Genomic DNA, 27,404 nt, shown 5'->3' with positions numbered 1-27,404 from the left:
GCACCCCCCACGCTACGCCACTGCTGAGAAATGGCATCTGCCATGGAGTGCAAGAACAGACATGAGTTCCTAGATGGTAGCCTTGCCCAGAGCAATGAGGTCAGCCATTGAGGTTCCACTGTTGCTAAGGGACTCACCTGTCATTCCAAGATTGGCTGTTCCTCCTGCCAGAATGTTTCCCAAGGCTCAGTCTACATGGCACTCAGAGTTAGAGGATATTGTTGTGGGCTGCTTGTGTTTGGGACCCCCAGATTTATTCAATTTGAGACTTAATTTCTCCATAAATATTTGAGCATTACAGAGGAATTATTTAAAGGGGCATTGCTTCTGCAGTTATGTTCAATTATCAGATTAGGGAATATATATTATAAAAATGGCTGAATAAATTACGGGGATTTTAAATAATAGCAAGGTACATAATGATCAGGGAAAAAGAATCTAACACAGGACACACCTCCAATGTTTCCAAAGTATCAGGTTTTTAATTTTTTAATTTTATGTTTGTAATTATTTTATATAAAAAGCACAGGGCAGCAAACATACTCAATACTCTTCCTTCTATTTTTGCCACAACAACAAACCAGTAAGGTGACAGAGAATGACTAGTTCAAAGACATCTAGTCAGCTTTCATGCCTAACGTGGGCCAAGAACTCAGTCTCTCGGTTTCTAGCCTGAGCCCTTATATACCGCACTAGACAACTGACCGGTTACAGTTCAGCCTTAGGATGAATTAGCTTCTTAGAAATCTGCCTAAATTAGTTTCTTCCCTGAGCAATATTTCTACTACCTGTAATGAATCTTTTATAGATTTGTCTATTGATAGGAATAACCTCAACTGTAATGAGAACTAGAATTTAGTTTTATTCGTGGAATGTATTTTCCAATCTTAAAACACTGCTTCACTGCATTTCTTAATTGCAAACAACCTCCATCCTGAAGCTCATTCTAAGCCCTCTAGTTTGTCCCCAAAGTATTCCAAATCACAGCTGGTAGATAGGTTCCTGTCCCATTACTGGAAAAGTGCTTCTCTTTTCATGTTTCCATTGACACTCCTTAAGCTCCCATCTGAAGGGAGTGAACATACTACTATATATAGCTTTGTGTTTTATGAAAGTGCTGGATTGATAGTCTGCAAACTGATGTTCTTTGTTAAACTACAAAGCAAGAACAACAATGCACAGCTGAAGAACAAGCTGCCTTCTGCCACCCCCGATCCTGTGCCTCAGTCAATCAGCCTGAGTAAGGCAAATTTTCCCACAGGAAGTTCAAGCCTTATCAGGACAACATAGAGACAGCTTCTGTTGCTCTGCAATGCACTGTCAGGAAAACAGAAAGTTTCCAAAGAGGAGCCATCCTTACCAGGAACTCTGATAATATCCGTATGCTTGCAGATACTTGTTTTGCTTTTAAAGTAACTTTCAGTTCTTGTTTTACAATACAAACCATGGGAAATCACATGAGTTATGAAAAAAAAAGCAAAGCAGGCGATAGGAAGAAGTTACTTTAGTTACCTTGGCCATAAAAAAGTTATTTCCTTGCAAGGACAAAGTGAATATTGTAAGACAATACAGTTATCTTTTCTTCCATTGTTTAGAAGACACTGATTTTCAAAACAATCCTGGTAGAAAGTAAAACAGGAGACAGAAATTCTACCCTAAATATAACATGATTTCAGCTTCATATTAACTTTTTTAAAAAAAATAAGTATGCTGAAATCATTATGAAAATGAAAAGTTATTTCTCTCTCTCTCATATACACACACGCACACACACACACACACACTGACTCACTCACCCACTCTTCCATTACCACAATTCCTTGGGAAAAGACAAAGAATAAAATGTGCTGGTGTCCAATGATTTCATTTTTTTAGTGTTAAGGGTGAAAAAACTTACTTTATCACACTGATGGCTTTGCTGGACTTAGCTTTTAAGAACTCATTGCATCTTCTAATTGAAATCAGACAACAATACTTTAGCAATCAATGGTACATTCCAGCCTTTCCTAGCGTAATGCCTTCCAGGTGTGTTGGGATGACACATCCCCAGGAATTAAGGACTCCTTCACAGGGTTGATTTCTGTGTAGATTTGCCTAATGGATGGAGCTATCAGCATCCTCACATGAAATAAGGCACGAGTGTCAAACTCGCGACATCATGTTGTTGTCACCTGACATATCGTGACTTTTCCCCCCTTCCCTAAATGAGGGTGGGAGTGGCCAGCATGTGAGGCTTCCAGGCCCCAGACCCCTAGAATAAGGTAAAGTCCCCACTGATTTATATGAAAGAGGATGATTTGCAAAATAAAGGTGCCATTCACTCTTATACTCTTGTACTGTGATAACATTGCCATGAACCAGAAGCTTGAGGTACATTCTGAATGCAGTGCAGAGAATAAGTGAAAATAATCAATTTACTTCTAATTATTTGGGGGGGGGGAATGGGCATAATGAATCAAGAAAGTTTGAGGACCTTTGCCTAACTCACTATTTAATTAATGATACCATGTTTCCCCGAAAATACGACATGTCCTCATAATAAGGCGATGCCACATTTTTCTGGTGGGCAAAAATATAAGCCTTCCCCCACAAATAAGCCCCCTGGACAACCCCCAGCCATTCGACAACCCAGCCATTCGCCCATGAGGCTGTGCCCAGCTCTTTGGCAGCCTGTTTGCAAGAGAGCAGCCGCCCGGCAACCCCAAAACAATAAACCCTCCCCTCATAATAAGGCCCAAGCCATATTTTGTAAGTAAAAAGAAAATAAGACCCTGTCTTATTTTCGGGGAAAACACAGTACTTAAACATGTTACATTTATTGAAACCAGAAATTTGGATTATGTTTGCAAATCTGTCTGCAACGATCTATTGAATTCATTGGCATGAAGTTTCAGACATTTTTAAAAAATAAGGACATAGAATAAAGACTGATGACTAAAAATGGCATGAGATAATTTATTTCTTCTTACTACTCAAAGAACAAGAACCCTGTCATTTCTTTGAGGAATACACACTGAGATACTTGAGATACTAAATATTGCATAGTGTTAAATTCCCACAGTGAATTCATACTGGGAGCAGAATAAAACACAGACTTGATTACGAAACTGGAATAGCAAATGACAGACCTTTACTTTTAAAATGAACGTTCAGAACCAAACCCTAATCTACCAACATTGCAGTTCAGCACAATCTCTTGAAATCCATCATTGTTTTAAACAACTTTTATATTAATTTATTAAATGGTTGAAATGTACTTGAATATTAGTAGCTCAGGTAGGTAGCTGAGCTTTTGGTTTGAGCTCCACGCTTTGCAATTTGGTTGCAAATGTTTCATCATCATTCGAGAAGACATTGTCGGTGTGCTTTGAATTGCGCTCCTCTGTCCGAACACGGGCCTTTAAATACCTTTTTATGTGATGCCAATTGGTGAATGTTGTTTGTTCCAAACAACAACATTCACCAATTTGCATCACATAAAAGGTATATAAAGGCCCGTGCTTGGACAGATGAGCACAATTTATTTATTAAATATATATCCTTTCTATAGAACTTCTTACCTATCAAGGAGCAATTCCAGAACTTCCTTTGTAGATGCAAATCCTCGATATGTTGACAGAAATATGCTGATGTAGGTGAAGTCATTGTCCCCAAATGCTGTCAATAGGTTCTCCACAAGCTTCTCTAGAGTACCTGCCTTTATTGTCCTGATCTTACAGGTTTCATATTGGCTGACAGTGTGTCCTAGAGGAAGTTGGTCCCCTTCAACCTGTGTTAATAGACAAATTAAGAGGGGAAAAGGGGGGGATTAATACACTCTTATTGGTAGAAATAACACTGCCATACAATATCTTTTCAGGGGTGATGAAATGGTCTGAAGATTTACAACTATACAAAATAGAGCTAGTGCTTGAAAACACCTGGAGAAGTGAAACCACAGAGCAGCTGGGTTCATACAGTGAAGCAAACAATAAATAATGAAACAAACAGACTAACTGAAACATATTTTGATCATTTTGAATTCTGAGAGATCTAATTGGACTCTGCAGATTTTGTGGGTCAGAGGATGTAGGATAACAGTTGACCAAGAAAGGGTCAACAGCTTTCAAGGGCTGTATACCCTCCCTAATCAGCTGTGAGGCCCTGTGATTGAAGCTCAGCTCAAGAGAACAGATGGGTTTGTAGCAATTACATTAACTTCCTTACCATTTAGCAACATTCCTACCTGAGCTGCTTAATTCCAACCACATATATATTTTCCATCTCAGAATGATAAAGAACTTTGCTCAACCTAGCACAGGTCGCTGGCTTGAAACCAGGCAGAAACATTTTAATCCTGATTTTTATTTTCTTGAAGAGTTAGGTTTTTCCCAAGCTTTCTTTCTTCTTTTTAAAATAAATCTAGGAGTTTATTCTTTTACCATGATTCCAGGCAGCCCAGGTTTCACCCCCAAATCCGAGATAATCCAAATAAACCTATGGTTGCAATGTTACATTCCTCCCTTGTTTGTATTTCAGGGATCAGACACTATACTGTACTTTCTAGGTTCATTCTTGTTAAATCATTAGCAGGCATATTTCCTCCAGTAGTTCAGCATGGTAAGATCGCATTTCAAAAAAGTAGATGGATAAGGATTCTGCATTGCAATGAATTATGAAAGAAAAAAGTACAGAGAACCCCAGTCCATTAATAAACAGGATAAAAGCAATTATTCCATAGTCATAACTAATTTGAATATGTGCAAAAAAGTTATATTATTTTTCTACAGGAATCAAAGATAACTCAGAGGATCAGGCACGAAAGACTTTCAAAAACCTCCTATTCCAAATAAATAAAATGTTTGCAGATAAATAGATCAGTCATTCTAAGTCTGCAGAAGACAGTCTTCCACATTTAAGCATCTAGCAAAATGAGCTCAAAACTGGAAACTAGTAACAGAATAACAAAATAGCAGAGTTGGAAGGATCCTTGGAGGTGTTCTAGTCCAACCCCAGTAGTGTGATGGCATAACTTCATAAATATAGGGAAATGAAGAAGTCAATACTTCACCAAACATTAGGAGGCAGAGCTGGCAATCTGGAGTGGTATCCTTCATCTGTCTTTACTTTTTTAAAAAGCCACAATTTTTGTTTGTGAAACAAAGATTCTGTTTGTATATCTTAGTGAAATATATATTTCAATAGATCTGTATCATCTGGCAGAGATGACTGTGTGTGTCAGACACAGTGATTAAATGTATGCATAAAGATGAAACCATAAAGAAGCTGACCTGGCATATGTATTGCTGAGCCAAACCACATGGGCAGCTGTTCATATAAACAGCTAACCATGTGGCTAACTTTGTGTGCAGATTTGTTTTCCAGCAATGTAGTTTCCACAAAGATAATGAATAAACCAGTCTGAGGAGATGGGGACTGAGAACAAAAGAGGAAAGAAAGGAAGAAAAAGGGAGTAGATAAGTAGTTAGGCAATATCTAGGGGGTGAGGCATTTAATTTTTTCCCCACAATTTTTTCATCAAATTATGTTATAAATTTTATTACAAGAAATGGGACACATATGTCCATCCCTTTAGTAGTAAGAGAGTCCGGAAAAGAAACATTATCAGGCAATATTTTAAGGCAGCAAGATCTAGAAGACACAAGCAATCTCTCAAGAGAAGACCCATCACTAGCACTTAAGATTATGAAAAGCATCCATGCATATGTTATAAGAGAGAAATCCAACTGAGAAAAGCTCAAAGACCTCACTCTTTTTTTATTCTCCAATTTCTGCTACAGCATCAAGGCAGTATGGAAGTTGAAAGGGCCTTTTCCATTCCTGTGAAATACAGTCACTATTGTATGCAGTTGTGTGAATTTGCATGTATTATTAGTTTTTATTCTGTCAAAGTTGAGGGGAAAAAGAACTTGGCTCCAGTCAACAGGCAGGCATCCAACCTAAAGCAGATTCTAACAAGCAATTAGAAATAGGACAATGGTGCTAACTTGGGGGTTGATCCCTGCAGCAAATCCAGATGTCTATTTGCCTCCACATCTACACCAACAGCACTCACAACTGCCTCAACAATTTCATATAAAAAATTAAAGATGCCTTTACATGCTTTTCCTCCAATGTGATATACTGTATGCCACCAACTGCCAATAATCCCCCTCTGGATTCTATGTAGGACAAACAAGAAAACTTTGTACAAAAGAATTAAAAGACACAAGTTTGACATTAGGGCTCAGAAACAAGGACAACATAATATCAGAGCATTTCAGCTTCCTACAAGAGGACTTTTTATTGTAGACTTCAGAAGTAACCATTCTGGAAAATATTAACACCATCAAATGAGATTCACTCACATACCTCAAAGGTTTTCAGGCAATTTCAGAACCTCTCAACGAATACAATGGGTGTGTAACACATTGCAATTGTGAATTTATAAGATACTTGTACTCTCTTACACATGTAACCTGTGTCTCCATAACCTGTCTTCCCCTCCCTTCTTCCCACCTCATCCTAATTTGAATCCCACAACAACCCAGCCATCCCATGCATCTAATGAATGCCTTTTAGTAAAATGTATTAGTCTGAAAAAGTGTTTTTTCCCAACTTCTCAGTGGTAATTTTTACTGCAGACAGTCATGATTACTGCAGAAGAGACAGGAATTAAGATTCCTTCTTCACATGCCACAATCTGCATAAAATTTATCAAGCCATTGGGTCTGTGATTATATGTGTATGCAACTACCCTGTGGGATTTTTCTTCTTCTTCTGTATCTTATCCCTATTTTCTTACTGTATTTCTTCTCTTTGTAGAAATAAAAATCAGAATGTGGCTTTAATGCTGACGCCCAGAGTCACTGAGAGTGAGTGGGTGGCCATATAAATCTTCTAAATAAATCAATCAATAAAATAAAAGCATTCCAATAAGCTTTTGATATACTTCATCCTACACTCCCATTTAATTCATTAGTTCAGTTTATAACTTTGCCCAATAATGCTTGGTAGTTAGCACCCCAAAATGCCAATCAGAATTCTAGTTACCACACCTGGTTATTTAATTCAGGGTCAAACAGAAACTTGAGTAAAGCTCTTCCCGAAAGTATTCAGACTTGGGCTTTGATGGTTCTCTAGAGGAAAGGAATGCTACATTGTGGGGGAGACATTAAAAATGTTTCCTTGCATTTGTGTGCTTAAAAAAATAAAAGTACATTTTATCAGCTACCAACAACAATATCCTTGAAGTCATTTGAAGGAACATCTAAGGCATAATTTTGGTCTGCGTTATTAAAGCAGTTCTGCCCCCAAATTTTTAAGAGAGTCTTGGCAGGCAACCGTTCAATAACACTGACTTGTGGAATAAGACACGGCAGGCTGAGTTAGCACGCTAACAGGAAACAGCTCAATCTGGATTCAATCAGAGACTGTCTCTTTTCTGACATGATTCCTGAAAACAAGAAGGGATTTTTGGGTTTGCTTCTTGGCCAGCTGTCCACCTACAAGTAAACCACATTGATTGCTTTTCAAAGGGCACTTCTATAGCTGAAGGGCAATTTTCCATCAGCAGGACTTAAGAATGAAGAACATATGAGGCCTCTTTGAAGGTCAATAAAAGTCATGTTGTTTTTAAAGGATTATCTTCTTACTTTCACATTTCAGGGTTATTTAGCTCAAAGTTCCACAGAGATGCTCTTCACCTGTTATGAGTTTCTACTATTCCAAATCAGTATCTAGAATGTGTGTTCTTTCAGTGCCTTCAAGTCAGTCTTGACTCCTGGCAACTGCCTGCAGAAGCCACTGGAGTTTTCTTGGCAATGATTTGCCTCCTTCTTAGGGCTGAGAGGGAGAGACTGGCCCAAGTTCACCGAACTGACTTTATCCCTAATGTGGGACTTGTCTCCTTGTTTCTAGTTTGATGCTTTAACCACTACAACAAATTGACTTAACTTTTCCAAATAAAATATCTGGTAAGCATTTAGCATGCTTTTTTTTAAGAGTAACTACAACTCTCTTGCAGCATTTTTTTCTTAAAATAATGTGACAGGAATATATAGGCTACTCATTCTCCTAGAATGTATCAGGACTGACAGCTTAGAGCTAAGCTTCCCCCCACCCCCAAATGCCACTTTTTACCCTTTCCTAACTTTTCTGACAATCTAATGTGTTGGGAGGTAGACAGCAGAGGGGTATATCAGAAAGAGAAGGGGAAAGAAAGAAGCGTATTATAAAAGATCAGGCAATCTTTTCTGTTTCCATTCTGATCTCAGTCCCACTATAACTCTCATGTGGTCTGTCCCAATATATAACTTCCCATGAGAATGTGGTCCTTAGCAGTAAAAAAGTTGCCAGCTCTAAGTCTATATAATTATAAGAAAGATATATAGTTGCAGGTAATCCTTGAGTTACATCCACAATTGGGACTGGAATGTCAGCTGTTGAGCAGAGAAGTCATTAAGCAAGACAGTCTCTGACTGCTTTGGTCAATGACTGCAATTCCAGCCTTCCCTGTCATTAAGTCTCAGGTAAGGAGCACAGAGTGCCCCAAGGATGTAGGGGAGACCATAGGAGGTTTGAGGCAGGCTGCATATGAGTGTGTCTCTACTCAGAAGCTGAAAATTCCCCCCGCCAAGAAAATATTTTTAACCCCTGAACAGAGACATATTCATACGTGGCCTGTGGCAGCCCTCAACTCCCAGGAGGTATGTCACATTCTTTAGCTTACTATGGTGCCTCACCATGTAGGAGCTGAAAATCCTGCTTGGATTTTAGCTCCCTCTAATCAATGGGGTCTGACTGAAAGAGTTGCCTTCTGAAAGATTTCAGCTTTAGGCCAATCCAAGCACATATGGATTTGAAATTCTTTGGTGGGCAGTTTTTCACTTTGGGGATTGGCTGAACAAGCTGCCTGCCAAGAGATTTTAGCTCTATAACTGTTTGGATTGGCCTGGAACTGAAATCCTTCAGCAGGCAGCTCTTTCACCCCAGCCATCAAAGAAGAGAGGGAGTTCTCTCAAGAGGCAGCAGCAACTCCTTGAAAGTTTTCCTGCTGGCTTCCCCATTAAGCTTCTGGGGAAGCCAGCAAAGAAGATTGAAAACAACAAGATGATGATTATGTGGCACTTGCCAACTACTTGCAAGTGCAAACATGTTGCAGATCACAAGCACATGATCACATGTGATGTGTATGTGTGCCTGTGTGAAATGTTTTGCAAAAATCAGAAGTGCTTTACAGGCCACAAAGCAACCTTCGCTGAGGCTGTTATTAATTGAAATAGTTATTAAGCAAACAGCTAGAGGAGCCTCCTGCACACGTGGTCCCATTCCCCTCCTTCTTGACTCCTGAGTCAACATGAAGGGGACCACGGAGCGCTCCCATTCCCGACCACGTGTGCAGAAGGCTCCTCAGCGCCTTTTCCCTTTCCCCTTTTAAAAAATTTTTTCATGATGAGAACGGTGCGGCTCTGCCTCCCCTGCCTCCCCTGACCGCACGTCCCTGGACTATATGTATCTTGATATTAAAGATGTGTAAGGTAAAACCACAGTGATAACTGTAATCGGTGCCAAATTGTTTCATGAAACAATTACTATAAAGCTTTCCTCCAAAAAACAATGGGATAGAATTTCTTCTCTGTCTCTCTGTTTCCCTTAAGGAAAAGGGGAGACTGCTAATTACTTAAAGCAGTGTAAAATGCTATCTTAGATAAAGCTATAAGATTTTCTTCAGAGATGTATCTCTCCCAAACCTGGCTGCTTTTTAAAAGTGATTGCAAGGGGTAAAGTTTTTAGTTGGCTAGCATGGCTTCTTTTTGTCTTTTGACAAGATAGTATTTTCAGTTCTTTAAACACAGTACTGTAGTTTTAACCATTTTTGAAAACAACCGTGAGTTTGAAGAAAACACCATAGTTCATTTAGTATTTAGATCCTTCACACTAATCTGATTAGCTAAAGCACGACACGTATAGAACAGGGCATGCTGATCTCAACAGCATCTACTATATAAATACAGACTACTTAGATTTCACCAGACAAGTTTTTTAACAATTAAGAGAGGATAAATGAAGAGATGCTTTGAAAAGAGATGGATGACAAATAAGTTTAATAAATAATAATAACAATAATGCTGACATATTTGTACATCAGAGTCAGACATAACGTTGTAAGAAAGAGCAGTAACACCATTACCTTCAGAATACCCAATTTTGAAATAGACTAGAAATTTTACAAATAATTAGAAAAGTGTCAGAACTATGTTACTAATAACTCTAAACAAAATCACCAACCAATTGAATCTGCAATTGTCAGAACTTGAGACAAACTAGCCATCCTTTAGAATCAGTTAACAAATCTATCACCCATACCTTTGTTCATATGTGTATAGAAACTTATATCTACAAAAGTTTTGTTTTAAGAGGTATGTGGCAATACAAAAGGTATCTATTTCACTGTCATAATCAGAAGTCTGCAGGTATAATGGAAAGTCCCTTTAATCTTGCAGTTCCCCACTCAAAATCTGTTTTGGATGGTGACAGAGGTAAGAGAGAGCTGCCAATTAAGAAATGGGAAGGCTCTCTCTGAGACCAAACTCAGTGAAGGTAGCAGAGTTTCATTTTCTATTCGACTGAACCAAGGAAGTGTACAGAATCAGAAAGCAAATCATTATGTAAATCAAGAGGACAGAAACATTCCTTAAGTCCTGGAAAGGAAGCTAGTATTAAGAAGAGAGGGAGACTAGCTCCACCATGACTCACTGAGGTATAACAGGGAGGGAAGGAGAACCACAATCAGACTTTCAAGATTCTGTTATTATAGCCTATCTCAGTGGTCGGCAAGCCGCGGCTCGCAAGCCACATGCGGCTCTTTACACCCTTTAATGCGGCTCTTCTGTGTGCCGGGCGCCCGCTCCCCTCCCTCCTCTCGGGCTTCGGAGGGAAGCTTCTGCAAAAGCCCGGGCGAGTGACAACAAGTTCCCGTCGTTACGAAGTCTCCGAGGCTGTAATTTTCTGAGCTGTGCGCGCGCGCCTGTTTTCCACGGCGTGGAGCAGTGGCGAGATTCTGCGTGGCCGGCAATGACTCAGGATGCCATCCGGGAAGACGAGGAACGCGAGGGGGGACCGTTGACGGCCTCCGCAATCATCACTCGCCTCGCAGAGCCTCGCTGCTGCTCCACGCCGTGGAAAACAGGCCCGCGCACACAGCTCAGAAAATTACAGCCTCGGAGACTTCGTAACGGCGGGAACTTGTTGTCACTCGCCCGGGCTTTTGCAGAAGCTTCCCTCCGAAGCGTTCCAAGGGAGGAAGGGCCAGTTGGGAAAGGGGCTTTGCTCCTGCTCTGGGCTGTAAGCTTCCCTCCGGAGTCTTGGGATGTTCTGAGGAGCCCCCCAAGGAAAAACGCAGCTGCCAGGTAGTTAAAAGTACCTCTCTGATTCTGTCAGACTCTGTCAGTCTCTCTCTGATTCCCTCTCTCACCCCCTCTCTCTGTTCCTCTCTCTGTCTGTCTGTCTCACTCACACACACACACACACACACACACACACACACTGTGGTCACCTTGTTGAGTGTTCCAATCACATTTGAAACACTCAACAACCGGCCTGCATTTATGGTATTTTGCAGCATTCTGCAGTCATAGGACCATGATTGCAGAATGCTGCAAAATACCATAAATGCAGGCCAGTTGGTGAGTCTTTCAAATGTGATTGGAACACTCAACAAGGTGACCACAGTGTGTGTGTGTGTGTGTGTGTGTGTGTGTGTGTGAGTGAGACAGAAAGACAGAGAGAGGAACAGAGAGAGGGGGTGAGAGAGGGAATCAGAGAGAGACTGACAGACACACACACACACACACACAGAGACAGAGAGGGGGAGGGAGGGAGAGAAAGATAGACAGACAGAGACACACACACAGAGTGAGTGATTAAGTGAATGAGTGAGAGACAGACACACCCACATACACAGAGTGACAGAGAGAGAGGAAGGGAGGGGAGAGAGACAGAGGGAGAGACAGAGAGAGAGAGACACACACACACACACAGAGTGAGTGAGTGAGAGACAGACACACACACACACACACACACAGAGTGACAGATGGGGGAAGGAGGAGAGAGAGACAGAGATACAGAGAGAGAGAGAGACAGATAGACACCCAGAGAAAATGACAGAGGGAGACAGAGAGGGAGGGAGGGAGAGAGAGAGATAAAGAGCCAGAGAGAGAGAGAGAAAGAAAAAGAAAAAAAGAAAGAAAATAGGAGAGATGAAATTAAAAACAACATACAAACCTGACTTACTCAAACTATCCAAGGAAATGCAAGGCCAATGTTCACATTAGTGGTTGTGACTTTGTCAGTCATTGTCAGGATGTAATTTTCTCTACATTGTAAGGCAAATTTTACGGAATTTAACGTTATCGATAAATAATATCGTTCTAAAGTTTTTGTTTTATTAGTTGTGTTATTTGTATCCTCCCGACCTATGTGGATACTTGCATGCAGAATATTCTCAATAAAAACTTATTGAAACTAAAAACAGTGTACCATCCTACGTATTTTCGGTTTTAAAAATGTGGCTCTCAAAATAAATTTCAATCGTGGTTTTGGCGAGATTTGGCTCAGTTGAAAAAAAAGGTTGCCCACCACTGGCCTATCTCAATGAATATAGCCTTCCTGTGAGTTTCCTGATTTGGCCTACCTTGAAAAGCTGAAAGGAAGATGTAGCAACATCAGGATAGACAAAGGAAATTTCAGAGGATACAGAATATTAATTTTTTTTGCAGGGTTGTTCACACCTAATTGGAATTTCACGGCCTCAGAGTTTTGATCACAAATCCACAATAGGATAATCAACCTTATAATAAAGGGTAAAGGAATATCTTCTGTGAACCTTGACTAAATCAAAGATAATAATGAATGCTTAGCTAAGAGTTGGTTGCATATGATTCAGGACTCTGTATAACCTATCACAAATATGTTGTGTAGATTGATATAGGAATGTAAACCAATGATCTTTTAATAATCATATTTTCAATGGTAAGTGCCGTTCTCTAGCTTCCAACCATATCTCTGTTCCAGTGCTATAGTCATCAAAAGCAGGGGTCTTCTGAAGATCTTCATAAACCTACTATGTTTCCTCTACATCAAAGAGAGAATCCATGGAGAGTGGGGAAAAATCTGTTTCTTTATCTTGAGTAGCGGTCACTTCAGAAGTTGATAGTATTTGCTACAGTATGAAGGTTTTAGACTAACTACTTGTTTAAATTATTCTTGTAAACTGATTGGCTGTTTTATTTGAAATTTCACTGAAGATATATCAAGATGTAGATATATCAAAGAGAAATTAAATAAGAAGCTCAGGTCATAAGCTTTAAAATAACAGATGCTGGTAGCAAACCCAATGTTACTCCTGCCTCTTTCTGGAACAATAAAATACAGGACACAAAGAATTTTTGTAAAATGAAGTCACAATTGAAAGTAAAGATTTATATTTTTCATAGATGCTCGAATTACTTTGTTATTGCAGTGCCGCTCCTATGAGACACATGAGTAGCCTTGTGACATTTATGAAAAACTTTTCAATATGTCAACGTATTTATATTCGAGTTATAAAAGTTCAGTTCCATTCTCTCTGAAAATTGCCACATTTCTTTTCTGCCTTCAAGGAATGCATTATGGCTGCTGAACTGCTCTCCTACTAAAATCCGTAGAAACAGAGCAATTCCAGGTGAGTAAATACATCTCTTGAGTCCAAGATAGATCTTAAAAGTTTCTGCCCCTATTAATTACACTACATTACAAGAGCACAAAATTTGTATTATTCAAATCTACTGCAGTGTTGGTCAACCAGATTGGAAAAAGTGACTCTGGTTTGAGATTAGAGAGTGTATTTTAACCGTAGAAAGCACTGTAACAAGAAAGCAGAAAAACTTTTAAAAAGAGTAAAGCAAGGGAAAAGATTTACTCAGGAAATTCAGAAACAATTTGTTTAACCTGTGAAAGATAAGAGAGTTCCTCTGAATTTAGAAGGTGCAGAAAGGGAGGAGTAGCTTGAATAGACTTTGTAACAAAATAAAAGTCCATTCCCTCAAGGATATTATTCATTCCTCCTGACATAAAACATGTGTATTTGACACAAATACATAAACTTGAGTAAATTTCATCATCAATGAAGATGCAGGATTTAGCAACATGAATATGGTTTCTCAGCTCTCTCTTTCTTTCCAGATGCTGTTTTTCAAAATAGAAAGCTGTTTTGGTCTGCAGAAAGATGGAAGTCTCATTGTTTGATTATATATACAGATGAGCCAAATAGAACATGGCCAAACTAGCAGCAGGCTGAAACACTCAATATGGCGTTATGGGTGGATTCTGCAGCGCAATTTGAAACATGTCTGTGCTTCCAAGAACGCAATTAGGTGCCACATAATTACCTCTGTCTAAACACTTCATACTCAATTAGGTGCCACACTACTCTGTCTGTCTAAACAGACTTCATATACAAAACAACAGGTGGCTTGTGTCTTTGATGGACTACTCAGTGAAAGCAAAAGGTAAGACTTATTTTTATTTGCCTCATTTGATTATATACATGTACTTTTAACATTCTTCAAGGAGTTAATCACATTTTAAGCATACATTAACTCCAGGCCTGAAAATAGTTCAGATGAACTTGGTCCACTTACTCTAAAGCCACTAATAGCGGTGCTTTTCAAAACTAAAAACTAGTTATAGGACCAAAACATACACCTTATATATTTCTTATTCCTCTACTTTTCCATTAATGATTTGTACCTGAACATCCGGCAGTGCTTTTGATAGAAACAGCTATCTGCTCGATAACCACCATAAGAGTAATATAGAATGGAATTACAAGAGAAGCTACTGTATGTATAAGAACATGAAACAAAAATTAAGGAGCAATTGAAAACATCTGCAGTCAGTTCATGAAGAAAGCAGACCAGCACTAAATCTGCTCAAGAAAAATAGAAGGATCAGAAGTAATAATATTATTCTAAGGAAGTACTTGGAATACCCACATTTAATTAGCATAACTGCCATTATGATAGCAGTTTTAGCTCTGGACTACAAAGCTGTGGGTTCAAATTCTCTGCCAGCCCCCTTGATTTCATCCCAGCTGCTGACTCGACAGTTCCTATTTCTCAGAAAATGTGCTTTTCCATGAATTGCTATTCTGGGCCTTGGAGAAGGATGGCACGTAGGAAATGGTGCCACAAAGTCCAAAAGTACTTTATATTTTACTTGTGAAAATAAGTGGATGCAGGAGAAATGGATAATTAAAAAAATTAGATAGATGAGAAATACATTGCTGCAATTCACTAAATCTTGAATTCCTCAGGGTTATTTCAGAAGAAAAAAAGCTTTGTGTTTCATTAACTTCACATTTTCCCTTGATCTCAGTGAGTAAAGTATACTGCAATAATTCACTTAATAGATCTTGACTATTAAGGACATTTCTGAAGAAAAAGGATTTTATTTTTTTCATTAACTCCCTATCTGATGTCAATGTTAGTTTAAGTTAATAAACGTGGAGATAACTTCAGCTTATCATCATGACAAATTTCTGAAACATTCAGGATGAGCTGAGCTTTATTCACAATAGGCAGTTTAATGTCTAGCTTGCTTTACACTTTGTCTTTATGTAAGAAATTCATGGTAGATTCAGTGAAATGTGTTATTATACACTTGGAGATACTTCTGTAATCATAAATAACATGAAGGCGATTATTATGGGACAATTACTTTCCTTCTCATATAACAGAAGTCGTCCAGAAATGGATGAAATTATTATAAAACATGTCTGCTATAGAAGATGCAACACACTCATTTACAGTTGTACTATGCAAATGACTGCCTTGAATTACCAATTCCTTGCTTACTACAGTTGTTGTTAACATTCCATGGCCGAACATCAGACCACTAAATAACTTTGGCTTGGTCCTAATTCAAAAAATAAAGCTACCAGTTTCAAATAAATCAGTGCATTTCAACCACAAAATGTCATTTGGGGGAGGGGGAGAGCTAGGCTAGCAAAAGCAATATCAAGTACCTGTTCCAACTGAGTGATTCCTCCCCATCCTTAGCCTAATGCTCCACCAGAAAGATAAACACAGGTGAATAACTAATACCTTCTGCTCCATCCTACAGCCATCTACACACTGAATAGTTCATAAACTGTATTACAGGACCTATATCTATCATTATTACCATGGAGAGTCCCTGATCACTGATTTTTGGGGGTCCAATATTTTACAAATGGTCTGTTTACATGAGCAATCTAAATCAGTACAGGTAGTTCTCGACTTACGACCATAATTGAGCCCAAATTTATTGTTGTTAAGTGAGGTGTTTGTTAAGTGAATTTTGCCCCATTTTACGATTTTTCTTGCCCAAATTGTTAAATGAATCCCTGCAGTTGTTAAGGACACAGTTGTTAAGCGAATCTGGCTTTTCTACTGACTTTGCTTGCCAGGAGGTTGTAAAAGGGGATTGCATGACCCCGGGACACTGCGACCGTCATAAATATGAGTCTGTTGACAAGCATCTGAATTTTGATCACATGAGCATAGAGAGGTTGCAACATTTGTAAATGTGAAATATGGTCCTGTCACTATTTTCAGTGCCATTGTATCTTTGAACAGTCACTAAATGAACTGTTGTAAGTCAAGGGCTACCTGTAATTGCTAGCAGCCTGTTAATATCAATTAATTAAATAAAACCTGTGTCTTGAGTAAATTGCCGATGTATGAGGATTAATTTAAATCAATTGATCAGACTTTTAATTATTTATATTTCGTGTTTGTATACCACCCATTTCCTTCAAGGGGGGACTTAATGAAAGTTTCCTTAAATCCAAAGTAATCACCCATAAAGGAAGTTCTACCTTCATCAGGGATGTCAAATTCACAGGCCACAGGCCAGATGCATCACAAGCTGGCCACACCCACCCCGGTTTTAGCGAAGGGAGAAAAAGTTGTGATTTGTCATATGACGACAACATGTCATCATGAGTTTGACACCCCTAACCTACATCGCCAAGGCGTGATGTCCATAATTTGACTATGAGATAAAATTCTCACTTTAATTGATCACGAGTTGCTTCCGGTTTAGATTCCTTAGCTCTGCAGTTCTTATTTTTTTGAGAAAGTCCATGCCTTTCCCTACAACATATCTAATTTTGAATTCTCATGGCTCTGCTTAACTTGAGCGCTGCTCTAATTCTACAAAGCACTAATTGAACAATTGGTTCAAAGTATTCCTTGATAGTCATACAATTCTGAATAGATATAGGTGCAATTATAGCTCTAAGCTTTGGATCAAGAACATAAGTCATGGAGGGAGGGGATTGTTGTGTTCCAGAACTGAAGTGGAACTGGAGTTGGGAATGCTGGAGCTGAAACAGAGTTTGGAAGTAGGTACTAGGGCTCTTCTGCTAGATTGTGTCTACAAAGAAGGAGAAGGTGTGATGAACTATATTGAAACAGCAGTTTCCCAGGAAGAAGTGAGTGATTGCTCCCCACCAAGGAAGTGGATGAGACAAGAGGCAAGACTGGAGCTAGACTGGAGCTAGACTGGAGAAAGGGAAAGAGATTTAGGCTGCCAATCCCTAAAATCTACCAGAGTATAGCTGTTAAGGTAAGAGTAGTACAGATAGTCCTCAATTTACAACCATAATTGAGTCCAAAATTTCTATGGCTAAGCGAAAGAGGGTTAAGTGAGTTTTGCTCCATTTTACCATCTTTCTTACCACAGTGGTTAAGTGAATCACTGCAATTGTGAAGTTAGTAACATGGTTGTAAGTGATTTTGGCTTCCCCATTGATTTTGCTTGTCAGAAGGTCACAAAAGGTGATCACATAACCCTGGGACACTTCAAATGTCATAAATACGAGTCAGTTGCCAAGTGTCTAAGTTTTGATCACATGACCATGAGGATGATGTATTAGTTTAGTACCTGTATTACTTTAGTCTGGCAAGGTTTTGTCTATATGGTATAAGCAAATAAAAACACTGATATTTAGCTGGATTATTTTATGTCATGCTACCTTAGAATCTGTCGAAGTTTGCTAAAAGTAACAAACTAAGGACGTAACTGATTTCACAAGAATAGATTATCTCTTGGTGCATTTATTATTCAATAACATTGTTTAGAAAATGTTATTAAGCTTACAACAATAGTTATCATCCCCCTCCCCAATAGAGCTGAACCTAGCAAAAGCAGCCAAAGCTGGAACAGCAGTTTGAAGCTGCTCAGAACAGCTCTGGATTTGGAGCAGGGCTTCCTCAGCCAGCAGCTGAAGCTATGGGCCTCTTTTGGCTCCAAATCCAGCCTAAAATGACCTGAAGCTCCACTGGAGCCAAAGCTGTCAAACCCAGACTATTGACAATAATAGTTCTGAGATCATAAGAAATGAAGTTGATGTTACACCTGGCTTTGAAAATTGTGGGTGGGGATAGGACGGGAATGTGGGATAAAAACGATGACCGACTGAAATGCCTTCAAAATTCCTCAGCATCTACTTTGATTATGCATGAAATACAGTACATTTAGAACTTTCTTTGTCAATAGACACTAGTTTTTTTTTATTTCATACACTTGATTGCTGCTCTAAGAAGGAACAAAAGTAGTGCATATTAAACTGTAGCTACCAGCATGCAAATTTAAAGTTTAGTTTCTGTGATTATATATAGAATGCTTGTTCTATTTATTCATATCCTTCCCTCATAGTCAATCAGCAACAGCAACAGCAGTAGTAGTAATAGTAGTAGTCTTTTTATTTTCGTAATTGACCAGCATAACATATCATTAAAAGATAAAATTATATCCATCCCATTGTGTTAATAGTCTAAAATAAATACTATAAATTCATATTTTAGAACACACCATAAAGTCATGATATCAATACTGCTAAGACTGTATATTTAAAGTCTTTTGAGATAAAAGTAAATGTATTAGAAATTTATATAATTTGAATAAAACTATAGAATAAAGGAAAATAAATTATATGATACTGTAACTATAAGAATTTTGTGAAAAGCAATGGTACTAACTTAAAATATTAAAATAATTACTTTGCAGTTGGTAGATTTCTGCATTATTAAGGGGCTTTCTAGAAAACAAATAACAATGATTATAAATATACTAGATGCATGTATATCAATAATCATACAAATAACCAACTACAATTTGGTAACCAACAGAGCCAGAGAGGAAATATGGTTCATAAATTGAGACATGCTCCATGTATGCATGTAATAGTTTCCATCAAAGAAAGCTGAAAGTGCAAGCAATTTGCAAATCCCCTCCAGCAGATAATATTCAGAAGGAGCATTAACTTCTCTGGGTAATGTAATCTCTGCACGCATTGTTTATAATAATTTCTGGTCAAACCTAAATAAGCATCTATATATAGGAGATAAATTATTTTCCTTTGTCCAGAAGATATTTGTCAAATTGAAAAGATAATAAACTCAAAAGACAGTTAAATTGGACTTTTTCTAATTGAGACAGGACTCAATATAAATGTTTTGCTTCATTTATCAATTGTTTTTTAAATGCTACATTTAGCAGACTCAAATGAGCCTTTCCCCCTGCATCCCCCCCAAAAGGCAACTGAACTCTTTTTTTTTTCTTGAGAAAGAAGACTTTAGCTTCTCATCCAAGAAGCTTCATCAGTTCTGACTGGATGGTGGAGGGAAGGAAGGATAGTTCTGACAGTCCTTCCTTTCATCTCCCACCATCCAGAACCAATGAAACTTCTTGGACAAGAAGAAAAACGTCTTCATCTTCTTCCTCAAGAAAAAAAAAACAGTTCAGCTGCCTTTTGGGGGAAAAATAAACACATTTGAGACATCTGGATGACTGAGAATCGCCATAGACATACATTTAGTGGAACGATTCAAGATTCATCACTGCACTGAAAAGGATGTAGTTTGCTCCTTAGCCTTACACTAAATTTACCCCTTTATGGCAACACCTTGTAATCAAGTTTTACTTCATTGGTTTAGTTTCTTTCAAACATTCCTATTCAAGTTGAAATAGTTGTCACATTCTGATAAACTGGCAAAAAGGGCATGAGTTTCCTAATTAAAAACTGAGAAATCAAAAGATCAGGGAATATTGTCTAAAAATAATGTATTACCCACAGAAGGCTGAAAAAATACAATGTTTCATTGCAGCACACCATCCCATGACTTATAAAAGGAAGTCACTGCATGGACCAAAAAGAAGAAAATCCCTTGGTAGCACAAGGGTTTCATTAAGTCATATGGGGACAGGGATTGTGCACTCAATTCCAGCTGCTGCTTCTAAATTATTTATTTAACGTGTGATGATTGTAAGAAATAGCTTGCAAACTAATCATATTTATATTTTTCAGAACTGTATCTTACATAATCTTTCAAAACATAAAACATAGGGTAAAAGTTATAACAATGAAGTTTTTTTTAATGTGGGGGTAAGGCCAGAACTAAACTGTCCTCACTTTGGAGTCCTGCAGATATTGATCTTTAACTATCAGCAAATTAGCTATCACGTTTCTGCCGACCTAGCAGTTTGAAAGCATGTAAAATTCAAGTAGAAAAATAGGAAACACCTTTGGTGGGAAGGTAACAGCGTTCCACGTGTCTTCAGCGTTTAGTCATGCCATCATGACCACGGAGACGTCTTCGGACAGTGCTGGCTCTTTGGCTTTGAAACGGAGATGAGCACCGCCCCCTAGAGTCGGGAATGACTAGCACATGTGTGCAAGGGGAACATTTACCTTTACCTTTAACTAGCTATCTAACTACCTTTGACTGATAAGAGGAGCTTGGGCACTCAGCAGCTAGCTTCATGGTTAAGATCTAACCATTGTCAAGGTGTCTTCCTTAGGAACTCTCCTAGGTTCTGCAAACACCAACTATGCCTGTTATAGAAAGCCAGTTCCCTTCCTGCTAATGTGTACTGCCCTTGAATCCTGTTTTACATTAGTCTTGTTTAAACTTTAGCAGAACCATCTTCATTAAACTTTACAGTATATATTTAATTAAACCTGAACCCAGTTTTTCGCAATCTGATTCTTTCAGATGTTTGTGGCTACAATGCCAGAATCCCTTGCTGATATATCTGGAGAGCATCAGGCAAGAGAAGTCTATCCCAGTCTCAAACCTTAGATAGCTTATGGATCAGGTTTGAAGAAAAGTTTACAAAAATTAGGAGCAAACAAATGTTTTATTTTCCCACAAGCCCAGTATTTTTCTACATCTTGTTTATGATTTTAACATAGTATTGTTTAGTCTTTTGCTCTTTTAAGCTTTACATATTCTATGGCGCCCTTCACAGTGAAACAAACAAAGAAACAAATGAATAAATAGTACTATAAAGCTGACGCTCCAATTTCTGCTTACCGTATTTTTCAGATTATAAGATACACCAGTGTATAAGATGCATCAAGATTTCAAAGAGGTAAGTAAGAAAAAGGGCGTTGGTACTTACCTGATACGCCTCTTCTCATAGTGGGGGGAGGAGTATCCAGGATGGGTTGACCTTATCCTCCAGCTGATTGGACTGAGTCAGATAAGCTCTTGGGACACGCCCCTTGCCCACCAGACACCGCCCAGTTATCAGCAAAGAACTCTATCCGACTCGTTATGCCATCCACTCCAGACTTTAGTATGGTTTCAAACCTTTTATTGAAGAATAACTTAATATACCAGTGCAACATTCAACAAACACATGTTACATAACCATGTCAGGGGGGGTCTGGATCCTCCTCCCCCCACTATGAGAAGAGGCGTATCAGGTAAGTACCAACGCCCTTTCTCCATAGTGAGGAGGGAGGAGTATCCAAGATGGGACATACCAAAGCTCACGCGTCCCTAGGGAGGGTCACATACTGAGGGCACTGGCCAACTAAGCCTGGTGGAGTGTGTCCCCTGCCCTATGAACCGTCTGTAACACCTTGAGCCCAAATGAAGCCTCCACCAAGGCAAAGGTATCTAACTTGTAGTTCCTCACGAAAGGTGAGGGGGAAGACCATGTGGCTGCCCTACATATCTCTGTCCATGATGCCTGGGTAGCCCAGGCCGCAATGGTGGCCGCACTTCGTGTGGAGTGTGCTGTGATGGGACTCGGTGGCTGAATGCACTGAGAATGGTAGGCCATAGCTATGCAGGTTCTCAGGCCGCTGCTTGTTGCCCCTTTTGGAGGGTGAGATCCGCCTTCCTGTCCTCCAACTTCAGAGCCTCTTCTGGTTCCCCTGGGAGGTTAGTTGGGGTGTGCAGTGCCCGTACCGGATCATCGATGGAGGGCTGAGATAAAGCCCCAGCCATATCCTTATCCACATTGAAAAAGATCTTATCTGTGGATGTGGGCGTAGGACCCGCTGTGGGGGCTGCCCACTGGTGCTTGATTGACTCCAGGAAGGCCTTGGGGGTTGGCACTGTGTTGGTCTCAATGGCCTTCTCATCAAAGATGGTTTCTGCCAAGAACCCCTGAAGCTGAGGTGGTGCTTCTGCCATTCTGTTTCCAAGCTTGGCTGCTGCCTTGGCCTTGAACAGAAGTGACTTGTACAATGAAGGCTGGAACAACCCGGTGAAGGCCGGCTTAGGAGGGGGCATACCTTCGTCCTCGGAAAGTTTATCTTCCCTGACTTCCCCCTCCCCCCAGGTCGCTGTCCTCCTGCGATGAGACTGAGGAACTGGAGATGTCATCCTCCTCGTCTACCAGGCCTTCTGGTGCCATAGGGGATAGCACCACCTGGGGCTGCGCTTGTGGCTGCTGAAAGGCTGCTGTCATGCATTGTGGAAAGCCCACATCATTAGGTCCTGGAAGTTGGGGACCCCTGATGGGAGTTATTGGCTGGGCGCCATGCCCACCTATGCAGGAGGGGAACCCAGCGGTGGAATTCCCATGGGCAGGGCTGAGCCCAGGGAGGCTGTATGTGGAGGGGAATGCCACCCTTGAGTGAGCCCCCAAAGACCTGATGTGTCAATTGGGATCCTTGCTTGCAATGGGGGTTCCTCCCCTGTGGCTCCGTTTGAGGAGGGGGCTTCAGGGGCCTTCCCCTTCTGTCCCAGGCCTGGGGTGGATTTGTGCCCACTTGCCTTCCTGTAGAGCTGCTCCAGCCTCTTGTGCCTTAGTGTTTCATACTTGGAGGCTTTGGCAGGCTTGTGACCACCCTCTTCCAGCTTTGCCGTGTGGGAAAGGTGCCTTCTGTTTTCCTTAGCCTTTCTCCCCCCCCCCCCGGCAGCCCTTGGGGTGGTCACTAAACCTGGCTGGTCCTCTGCGCTTCTGGCGGGGCTGCTGTCTGTCGCTGCAGGTGCTGGACTCCTGCCGGTCTCCTCCTGGTTGCTGGGCGCCGCCATCTTAGAACACGTGGTCCCTGCCAGCTTCAAGATGGCGCCCGTGCCAGCAGTGGAAAAGGCGTGCTTTTTAAAACTTTCCCTCTGGCGGCTTGTGCTCCTAGGAGCTGCCACGCATCTCCCACGCCAGTCTCTTCGCTCCCCTCTGCCTCTCTCTGGCACTGGGGGGACTAGACTCTGCCCATGGATTCCCTCCAATGAGGTGAGCCACGGGGATGATGGCACCGGCGCTCTGCTGTGTTAGGGAAGCTGCGGATCGCTGCTCAACCCGGTGGGGAGCAGCGGAGCGCTCCGGCGCCCGGCAGAGACCCTAGTGGCGAGGCTCACCTCCTGAGCGGGAATCCAGAGGCCGTCCTCGCCTGCCGGTGATCTGCAGCTCGCGCTCCCATGCCTCTGATTCCTTCGTGGCAGGGCTTGCCCTTGGAGGGCTTGTGCCCTGTTTGCTGCTTGCCCGGCAGAATTCGATCCCTGAGTGATCCTCGTCTCACTCAGACGCCTGGGCAGCTTGCCGCCCCCAAGGGGGCTTTTGGCAAAAATTTTCTGCTGCTCTGGGAGCTTTCCAGCTCAATTGCGGCTGCTTCACTGATTTTTCCTGCTTTTTCCAACTTTCTTTAAAATTGTTCTTGGAGATCCAGGATGGCAACCGTCCAGTTGAGGACTGAGTCGATAACTGGACAGTGCCTGGTGGGCCAGGGGCGTGTCCCAAGAGCTTATCTGACTCAGTCCAATCAGCTGGAGGATAAGGTCAACCATCCTGGATACTCCTCCCCCCTCACTATGGAGAAAAAGGTTTTGTTCTCCACGGCCCTCAGGAGCACTCTGCAGGCTTCGGCAGGACTGGGGTAAGGCAAAAATGCCCCCATTTTTGTGAAAAATAGACAGAAAATGGGCTGTTTTTCACAAAAATGGGGGCATTTTTGTCTTCTTCCAGTCCTGCTGAAGCCTGCAGAATGCTTCTGGGGACTGAGGGAAGGCAAAAATGCTTCCATTTTTGCGAAAAACAGTCCATTTTTTGCAAAAATGGAATCGGGGGTGAGACTTTTGGAAGCCAAAAAAATGGCTGCATTTGGTCTATAAGACACACCAACATTTCCACACTATTTTAGGAGGGGGGAGGTGCTTCTTATACTCCGAAAAATATGGTAACTGCCTTGGCCAGTTTTCATTTCAACCATGGGAAAATGTATTTGTAAGCCGATTATAAATCTAAATGAAAGGAATATGTTTCCACTAGATGTTTGCTGGGCAAACATTCTCAAAACAAAACACTCCTACAGTAAGAAAGGTTAGACAGATTTATTATCTACCCACTTTTTCTCTTTGCATTATTCTTACTATCTTGGATACTTATTTTATGAAGTATTTGATTGAAGTAATCAATAATACTATACCACCACCAATCAGATTTATAACTGAATAGACACCTATAGGACTGTGCTGCTGGGTTTTAATCCTGATCCACTTCAAAGACGTCAATCAGATAAAAAAATTAGCAACTTCATCTAGGAGTCAAGTTCATCTCAGGGTAGGCTTTTGCTATAACATTAAGGAGCATATTGCTTCCAAGGAATGTGAATAGGCTATGGAATATTATAATGTAATATTTTTAAAAGGTCTCCCATATTTTCTCATGTTATGCCAACAAAACTGTCCAACTGAAAACCAGAATCAACGTGTATGTTGATATGTTGACAATTACACACAGCCCTGAATGGAGGGAAGGGCTATTTAAGACACAGAAAAGAAACAAACCAAATATAATTATGATTGAGTAGTAGAAATCTTTGGGCAAAAACCTGCACTTCTTTTAATGTAATTTGATTTTGCTCTTTGATGCCATCCTAGCACTGCAGATTGAAGTGTGAAATGCAAGAGCAGCAAAGAATATTGGTTGAATTATAAACCGAAATAAAAGGGAGAAGGGTGATGATGAATTAGAAAATGGAGAATATGGGGTGGAAATGGAGGAATAAATCAGAAACATTTGGTATTCATCCGTTTATCCTAAGTGTGGGTAGACTGGCAATTGCTGGATGTTTCTAAAATTAATTAATGACGTGTGATTGCAACAAAACTATTATTCTCCATTTCTGCAGGGCAACTAAGGCACCACAAAAAGTGACAGAATCCTGCATTTCCACACATCTAATTTTCATTCGGGTTGCCTTGCCTAAGACTTTCTGAAATTCTGGAACTGATACCAGGTCTAAGCAAGCAAAGATCTTTTATTATATTTTATTTAGAAAAACTATTGTTATTATTTAGCGTATGATGAGAAATAAGAGAAGTAAACATATATACACAGTTCCCGTAATTATATATAAAACTTTTTAGCTGCTAGACAAGCAACATAGTTATGCAGTTAAATAGATTTTGTGCACTATTACACACTTACATGTGCATTGCAATAGTAATGGGGCTGCCCTTCTCCATGGTGGCTCCCTCTCTCTGGAACATCATCCCTCTAGAAATTAGACTGGCCCCCACTCTAATACTCTTTTGGAAGGCCCTGAAGACATGCGGGCCTGAGGAACCCAGAGCGGGATGGAGTCCATTAAATGGCTGGTATGAGTGTGTGTTGTTGCTCTATGTGTGTGTGTGTTATTATTTTATTATTATTTTATTTCTTTCATTTTGTGTTTTTATTTTCTGTAAGCTACCTTGAATCGTCGTGAGTGAGTAGGCAGCAATATAAATTTTCCTAATAAACAAATTGTTGCACATGTCTAAAAGTAGGGCATGGAAACCATAGAAATTAAATACACCGCACAATGAATAAATAGCACTGTTGACTTAATCAGAAATGATGCTAAGGCTTCCCTCCAGTAGGAAACAGATGTGTTGGGCACCCAATCTATGACAATGCAACAATGCCTACCTATCATATTCTACACTTTCCAATGGTGAGTCAGATGTTTCTGCTGGAACTCTACCAAAGATTTTGGTAGAACCAAGCTAGGGGTAGAGCATGGCAAAGGAAGGGATATATTGCAGGCCTAAATATAACATAGTTGGGAATGCCTTCTGGCAAGTATGACAGATGTGAAAGAGACCCAGATTCATCACAATTCCTTGATACAGCAAGAATGCAAAAGTTAGTGAATGCATGAAATTGTGGCCCATTAATTTCTGGAATTCTTACTTCTTTCCCACACAATGTCAGGAATGAATTGCAGAACTGTGACCTGGTATTAAATTAATGGATATCCCTATTTCTCTTCCACTTTTTAAAAAAGTACTAAATGACCTTGCAAAATGCACATTATGTACTTCCCAGCCCAGTCAGGGAAAGGGTGATCTATGTCCCACATCCACCTCTCTAAAGAAACACAAGCCCATTGCTACTAAAAGCAGGGGACAGTGGGGTGGAATGAAACTTTTATCCTCCTAAAAAGGCAAGCATTAGAAGTTTCATTTCTCTGCAATAAATTTCTGGATATTTTGCTCTTGAAAAGCATTCTAGAATGGGAAAAAGTTATTTCTAATCCAAGCTAAATATCCAAAGAGATGACAAAAGTTTTCTATAATTGTACATGTAAAGATATTGTACAACAAAACGTGATGGGAAGAGTTTACAAGTATAAAACCAGAAATATTATGGTTAAAACAGCAGCTCAGGAATTCAACATTTATGTATCAACTTATTTATTGGAAGAGGAAAACTGCTATAACTTGCAAACATTTTTGCTCTTGGCAGGCTTTCTAGTTACATGACCTCAGCTAAGGAACCATCTTAGAAGGCACAAAGGGGATGGAAAGCTGAGCTTCCACTCTATGGAAGAAAAAGTGGCTTAACACAGTTCTCTGTGAACTTTTCACAGACCTTTTGGCTATAACAAGACCATCGGGACAGCTCTCTTTCAAGGTTTTCTGAAGACAGGGAACTATTTTGAACAAAGAAAGCATCCAAGAGCACATGCACCAACAGCTTCAAATTCATACATGGCCATTATGCTACAAATATGCATTTTTCTCACTCTAGGGACCAAACATCTCTCAATTACAAGCTTTGCTATTTAAGGGAAGTATCCTATTATGATTAACTGTACTGTGGTGCTCTAAAAA

General features: G+C 40.1%; 1 protein-coding gene across 3 annotated transcripts in view; it reads right to left on the bottom strand.

The window, feature by feature from the left end:
* The window catches only part of RGL1 (ral guanine nucleotide dissociation stimulator like 1), a 104,580-nt gene that overhangs the window by 68,860 nt on the left and 8,316 nt on the right, over nucleotides 1–27,404 (bottom strand). For all 3 annotated transcript variants that reach the window (XM_081948456.1, XM_081948457.1, XM_081948455.1), the window contains exon 3: nucleotides 3,561–3,769. In XM_081948456.1, coding sequence (XP_081804582.1) covers nucleotides 3,561–3,769 — 209 coding nt within the window. The remainder of the gene's footprint in view (nucleotides 1–3,560; nucleotides 3,770–27,404) is intronic.

This window comes from Natrix helvetica (genome assembly GCF_964273705.1).
Source record: "Natrix helvetica genome assembly, chromosome: 3".
NCBI classification, from domain to species: Eukaryota; Metazoa; Chordata; class Lepidosauria; order Squamata; family Natricidae; genus Natrix; species Natrix helvetica.
The sequence above is the reverse complement of the archived record's forward strand: the minus strand, read 5'-3'. Positions and strand labels throughout refer to the sequence as shown.